The 6,930-nt window shown below is 43.8% G+C and overlaps 1 protein-coding gene across 2 annotated transcripts in view; it reads right to left on the bottom strand.

The window, feature by feature from the left end:
- Positions 1-6,514, bottom strand: part of LOC308407015 (protein-serine O-palmitoleoyltransferase porcupine-like) — a 14,260-nt gene extending 7,746 nt beyond the window's left edge. Inside the window, exons 1-13 of one of the 2 annotated variants that reach the window (XM_080898386.1) lie at positions 6,379-6,514; positions 5,609-5,751; positions 5,318-5,510; positions 4,432-4,475; positions 4,131-4,312; positions 3,911-4,041; positions 3,778-3,798; positions 3,485-3,499; positions 3,252-3,377; positions 3,058-3,158; positions 2,858-2,934; positions 2,694-2,757; positions 2,401-2,486 (exon numbers count right to left, since the gene is read on the bottom strand). In XM_080898386.1, the coding sequence (XP_080754512.1) occupies positions 2,401-2,486; positions 2,694-2,757; positions 2,858-2,934; positions 3,058-3,158; positions 3,252-3,377; positions 3,485-3,499; positions 3,778-3,798; positions 3,911-4,041; positions 4,131-4,312; positions 4,432-4,475; positions 5,318-5,510; positions 5,609-5,744 (1,176 nt within the window). In that variant the 5' untranslated portion in view covers positions 5,745-5,751; positions 6,379-6,514. The remainder of the gene's footprint in view (positions 1-2,400; positions 2,487-2,693; positions 2,758-2,857; positions 2,935-3,057; positions 3,159-3,251; positions 3,378-3,484; positions 3,500-3,777; positions 3,799-3,910; positions 4,042-4,130; positions 4,313-4,431; positions 4,476-5,317; positions 5,511-5,608; positions 5,752-6,378) is intronic. The other variant, XM_080898387.1, reaches the window with a different exon arrangement.
- Positions 6,515-6,930: the final 416 nt, after the last annotated feature.

The raw sequence follows: 6,930 nt of genomic DNA, 5'->3' as shown, positions 1-6,930 counted from the left end.
CCAACTCCAAGCCCATAGCACAAGTTACCATCAAGTGCGGGATCTACCAAGGAGATGCTCTGTCCCCACTGCTGTTCTGCATAGGCCTGAACCCCCTCAGTGAGATCATTAACAAGACTGGCTACGGATACCGACTACGGAACGGAGCAGTTGTCAGCCACCTCCTGTACATGGATGACATCAAGCTGTATGCCAAGAGTGAACGAGACATCGATTCACTGATCCACACTACCAGGCTATACAGCAATGACATTGGAATGTCGTTCGGACTGGAGAAGTGTAGTCGGATGGTAACAAAGAGAGGGAAGGTAGTCAGAACTGAGGGGATTGAACTACCAGAAGGCAACATTGCAGACATAGAGGACAGTTACAAGTACCTGGGGATCCCGCAGGCAAATGGGAACCATGAAGAGGCCGCTAGAAAGGCTGCAACCACCAAGTACCTGCAGAGGGTCAGGCAAGTCCTGAGGAGTCAGCTGAATGGTAAGAACAAGATCCGGGCCATCAACACATACGCCCTGCCCGTGATCAGGTACCCTGCTGGGGTAATAGGCTGGCCAAAGGAGGAGATAGAAGCCACTGACATAAAGACAAGAAAGCTCCTGACCATGCATGGAGGGTTTCACCCCAAGTCCAGCACCCTGAGGCTGTACGCTAAGCGGAAGGAAGGGGGCCGGGGACTGGTGAGTGTCAGCACCACAGTCCAGGATGAGACAAGGAACATCCAAGAATACATTGGGAAGATGGCCCCAACTGACCGAGTGCTCAGTGAATACCTCAGGCAGCAGAAACCCAAGAAAGAGGAGGGAGACGAGGAACCATCATGGAAGGACAGGCCCCTGCATGGTATGTACCACCGGCAGATAGAGGAGGTGGCTGATATCCAGAAATCCTACCAGTGGCTGGACAAAGCTGGACTGAAAGACAGCACAGAGGCACTAATCATGGCAGCACAAGAACAAGCTCTGAGTACAAGATCCATAGAGGCTGGGGTCTATCACACCAGGCAAGACCCCAGGTGCAGGCTGTGTAAAGATGCCCCAGAGACAATCCAGCACATAACAGCAGGGTGCAAGATGCTAGCAGGCAAGGCATACATGGAACGCCATAACCAAGTGGCCGGCATAGTGTACAGGAACATCTGTGCCGAGTATAACCTGGAAGTCCCGAGGTCAAAATGGGAGATGCCCCCAAGGGTGGTGGAGAATGACCGAGCTAAGATCCTGTGGGACTTCCAGATACAGACGGACAAAATGGTGGTGGCTAACCAACCGGACATAGTGGTGGTAGACAAACAGAAGAAGACGGCCGTAGTGATCGATGTAGCGGTTCCGAATGACAGCAATATCAGGAAGAAGGAACACGAGAAGCTGGAGAAATACCAAGGGCTCAGAGAAGAGCTCGAGAGGATGTGGAGGGTGAAGGTAACGGTGGTCCCCGTGGTAATCGGAGCACTAGGTGCGGTGACTCCCAAGCTAGGCGAGTGGCTCCAGCAGATCCCGGGAATAACATCGGAGATCTCTGTCCAGAAGAGCGCAGTCCTGGGAACAGCTAAGATACTGCGCAGGACCCTCAAGCTCCCAGGCCTCTGGTAGAGGACCCGAGCTTGAAGGATAAACCGCCCGCAGGGGCGTGCTGGGTGTTTTAGATATATATATATAGATATATATATATAGATATATATATATATATATATATATATATATGGTGCTAAGTAAAAGTCTTAAGCCACCCTTCATTTCTTCATAATTTGCTAGAAACAAAAAGGTGATTTATTGAAACATGCTAAGATTGAAAGTCAATATTTAGTATGACCACCTTTAATCTTCAAACAGCTAAACAGTCTTATGCAAGCTTTGTTGCAGTTTTCAGGAAGTGTACTCCAGGCTGGATGGCTGCCTTTTGTTCAGTTTTCTGTCTAAATGACCCCAGACAGCTTCATTAATGTTGAGGTCCAGGGTTCTGGGAAGGTCAATCCATGACTGATAGTGTTCCACTCTATAAAGCTCTTCTCTGTTTTTACTACATTGGAAGTGTGTGTGGCAACACTGTCATGCTTAAAAATCTGTCTTTTTTTTTTTTACCTTTGAATGACTCACAGGTCAGTATTAAGCATTTTCACAGGAATGTGAACTGTTCTGAAAATAAGTGAAAAATAGAAAATGACCTTCAGAAAGCCTGGAGAACTTTTGCTCAGTCCCACTGTAAAAAATCTCCTTCCTTAAAATGAGCATCTATATGAAGGCTATCAATCTTGTCCCTGTTTCAAATATGAAATGATCATATTTACTCAACTTACTCAATTCTTTTTAATAAAAATAATAATAATTGAACGGTTGATAATTGAAAGGTTTTTTGTTTGAAGAAGAAGAACAAATATACGAGGGAGCTGCATTTTACCTTTTTGTTCTGGTGAGTGCAGTTTGGCAGGCATTTCTTTGACAGTATACAGGCATTAAAAATAGCTGCAAGCCTCTTCCGCAACACTAAAACACGAAACAAGACCAGTGCATTAAAACAAAACAAATAGATGAGTTTTTTCCAGCATAAGAGGAAAATTACAAGCACTGCAGTAAACAGAAACAGTGTTTCACAGTGAGTGCAATTAGCCATTAGTGCAAACCTAAGCACCTTCTCCAAATGGAAAGGTTCTAATGTGGAAAAGAGAAAACCCCCCACAAAACTCTGCTTACCATGCTCAACATAAGTGATGAATCCCAAAGATATTAGGACTGCACCTAGATGAAAACTCAAACCCTGTGAGGTAAAAGAGCTTCAGTCAAAATAATCCAGTTACTGATACAAAAAAAAATGCATTTAAAAAAGTAATTGTAGGAAAAGTCTGCATAGGACTCACATGCAAAAGGGCACTGGCTGTATATGTCACCATTATAGCAGAGAATGTCCCAAATTTCAGTACACTCTTAAAAACATCTGTGAAATTAGAGCAAAAACATCTGTGAGCTGGTATAAGAATTTCTATTTAAATGAGCCATAATCATTACACTCACAATGGCAAACTAAAGCAAAAACAGCTGCCGCCTGTCTTGAACTCACAGGTGTGCAGAAAGCGAGACATGGGCAGATTCCACGATGTTACCACCTCCACCATTGACCGAGGAAACTCTATATTAAGCGGCTTGGATACGGTCATATCCCTGCAAAGTAAAAGGTAAATGGGCGGTGGCCTGTTATAAATGTGAATAAAGAGAAACACACTCAAGGTTAGCAGGTGCGCTTGCAGTTCTAACCATTTGAGGTTGTCTTTCTCCTCGGTGAAGCCTGCCCCAGCCAGAGTAGTGGTAGTTTCACTCAAATAGCCAACAAAATAATTGCTAAAGTGGAAAGACAGTGTGTTCTCATACGCCAGTAGCCACCTAATGCAGGGACACCAAAATGGGAAGAAATAGATGAATATCACAATCCAGCTTCAAATAACGTCCGACTTTACTGAGTGGCTACTACAGATGAGTAAAAAACATACTTAGCTGGTGTAGCCCTGAGTAGCATTAGGATAAAGAGAGCAATGTTAGTGACAAAAAAAGGTTTATTGACTTGCCTTGTGATGATTTATGCTTCATCAAGCTGGTGAAAGTGTTGTGGTAAATGAGAGGGTGAGAGGGGTCTCCTGGTACATATATAACTGCACAGAGAGGAGGAGGAGGATGAAGTGGGTAGATACATGCAAGCAAAGGTTTTGGACAAATGGTGATTATGAGGAATGCATGCCTACAGTGTTTGGTTTATTCAGAGTCACTGAGGTGGGCAATTAATTACCTGATCTTCCTCCTCTTTTTGCTGTAAACAAAGCAGGTGACAGACACATTATCTTAACAGAACAGCAAGCCACAAACCAAGTCAAGAATACACAGGCATTTGTTTACAGTATGAATGTGTGTGTTCTCCTCACCTTCGTAGCAGCTTGTCTCCATAAACAGGTATGAAATAAGGGAAGAGGTAGGGTGCCACACAGTTGGAAATAACAAGGCAGACCTGGCTCTTCACCCAGCTAACAGACACTTTTAAAAGCCACGAAAGGCTCTAAGGAGAAGAAGGAAACATCAGCTGTTCTTTCACTTTTTTTTTAATTAATCCTCACTCAGATCTAAAAGATATAGTATCGCACCTACCAGCTTACGGCCTTCTAAAGCTTCTTTGTAGCTGTTGAAGCTGATCCAGGGACCAAAGATGACTGTGCCCACAAAGTAGATATAACCCATGAACTCAATGGGTGAGGGCACACTGGTCACAACACCTCTATCCAAATCAAAGGCCAAAGAAATGGCTTTCATTGCAACCACCATCTGAGAACCTGGATGACAGCAGCAGCATTTAAATGATTGTTGTATTCCAAAATTAGACATTACTAATGGGAATATTAAAGTATACAGACAGCAATCACATTTAAGAGACAAATGATGGCTGTCTTACCTCTCATCTTGTGCCAGTTAGTGGTATCCATCATATGTAGCTCCCTGATGAAATGAAAAGGAAAGGTAGTCGTAATGAAAAGAAAAGACCATTCCTTGAGTTTTCCCAAATCGGCCAAATTCCCGAATTCACAAGCTTAAAGTCAATTGGAAATTAGGATTTAGGCGTGAATAAGTATACATCATACATTTAAAGAAATATTGGGGGAAATCACAATAAACTTTGTTGCTTTTATTTTGAATTCAGGTGCTTTTTAAAAATGTTTTACATGCGTACATATGAACCAGTGTGAAAGCACGTTGTAACGTGTTGGAACCAGTGTTTATGACAGATGTGTTTGCTAGCCCTGACAGATGTCAGCTCACGTTAAAAAAGAAATCTTGATGTAGAATGCAGAGTTTTTAAGAAGACATTGACTTCTGAGCTTTTATTTACTGGAGTCTATAGAACTGTGCTTAGTTTACAGAGAGCAGATTGTTGTGTTTGAGGATTACAGTTTGAATCATCATTACGAGACTAAACACACAGAGAAATACAAGAAGTTGACTGATGCAGACTGAAAATGGACATCTAAAGCTTTGCTAGCGAAGCTGCAAAAGCAACAAGGACTTTTTTCCTTACCAAGCTTTACACATCCAGAGATGGAGCTGTCAAGACCAGCTTTGTGATTTGACAAAATTTGGGCTTTTTTCACTTTGCCGGTTTCACATTTTCATTGCTTATAGCAGTTTAGATTGAGTTCAGCTTATTTATGTAACCCCCACAACACTTCCAGCTTCTCATGTGGCCCCATTGGGAAAATGAATTATTAAAGAAGCTCTTTGGTTCAGTATTACACCTAATGTGTAATACTGAACTGTCAAGTAACACAAGAGGACTCTCTTACCCCAGGAGCAGGTAAATGAGCACAGTGATGGAGAGAAAGGTGCCTCGGATGGTAGAATGGCGACACAGGAAGAGGAAGAGGTAGCAGAGAAGGCTGAGAAGGACCACCCAGATCATGTGCAGCTCAAAGAACAGGTAGAGCGTGTAGAAACCTCCTGCCACTGTGACCAGGTGTTTCACAAAAGAAGGAAGACCTGACATAGCCAGATAAAAATAAAGAATAATGTATGTGATTAGAGATTAAAGTGAAGGTCTGATAACACTGGCTGGGGTGCAAAAGCTCTGTACTCACCGAACATCCAGATAAGTCGACATAGCAGGCAGATAACCAGCAGCTGCCATACCTGCTCCAGGCCCTGCTGAGCTGTGGGCAGAAGGCAGCCATGAGCGAGCTCTTGGAAAAACTTCTGTCGGCTGAACACTCCCATCACTAGACTTAGAAAACAAAGAGAAGCCAAAATGCATTTTTACAGCAACAAAAATAACATTTGTGTTAACAGTGGTGACTTATAGCTAAATACTCTTCATTAAACTTCAAATCCCAGCATGCAACGCAATTCACTACAGATCAGTGCACATGCAGCACAGCTGCTGTTCAGAGTTTCACTAAAGATGATGAGAGCTCTTCTTGTAATTTAACATATTTTTAGTTGCATCAGACTGGATACAATGAAATACATCCCAGGATGTAAAACAATATGAAGACTTCATCACAATAACACCATGACCTGGGTCTCGGGCATGTGGAGAATATTTGACATATGCTATTCTGCAAGACATGCTCTCTCCGCAATGCAGTCGGCCAAGGGGATGAGTTGACTCACAGCTGCCTTCCTTCAGCCGCTGCATTAACAGTGCCTCAGCGTGCTCAGCGCTGTGCGTCCAGGGAGAGGCAAACGCATCGTAAATGGATGCGAGAAATCCGGCAGGAGCTACTGATCCTTGCAGTGAGCGGTCCTGCTAACAACCTACTTCAGAGCTACCCCCCCACTTCACACCAAAAACAGCTATGAGGCCCCCCGCCCCCAGCATGCCAGTTTGTTTTCCGTGCGTAAAACTCACCCTCTCAGAGCAGCAGGATGATCCTCGTGTCTCTGCTGCTACTTTTCCGTCCCTTTAAAATAACAACAAGCCTGGGTCCTGCTGCTGTCTTTCAGGCACACTCGGGCCAGATGATGCATATCTGGATGACTCCCATTGTCACAGCATCAGCACCACTAACCTGCCATCTATGAAGCCACGCGACGACACATCGGCCAATCTAAACCGCTGCTGAACGGATCTCAGCCAATCCTCGCTTTCGTCACCCTAATGTGACAGCAGGAAGGTCCAAACAGAATCGTCGCCCTGCATAACCCCGCGCATCCGAACCAATGAGACGTGGACAGCGTACAGATGGACTGAAGACGGGACTGTTGTGGATGCGGAGGAATGCCCTCTCTGAACGTATGCAAAAAAATCCAATGTACCCTTAATCTACGTGATCTTTTATTCATTTAGTTCATCGATAATATGCAAATTCAATCAGAAAGTCAGTTTTAATTCAATGTTACCATTGTGCATGAAATAAATATTTTAAACATAACCTACATTTTCTTCGTCTAAAGTAATTCA

This window comes from Rhamphochromis sp. 'chilingali', assembly GCF_963969265.1.
Source record: "Rhamphochromis sp. 'chilingali' genome assembly, chromosome: 12".
NCBI lineage: Eukaryota > Metazoa > Chordata > Actinopteri > Cichliformes > Cichlidae > Rhamphochromis > Rhamphochromis sp. 'chilingali'.
The sequence above is the reverse complement of the archived record's forward strand: the minus strand, read 5'-3'. Positions and strand labels throughout refer to the sequence as shown.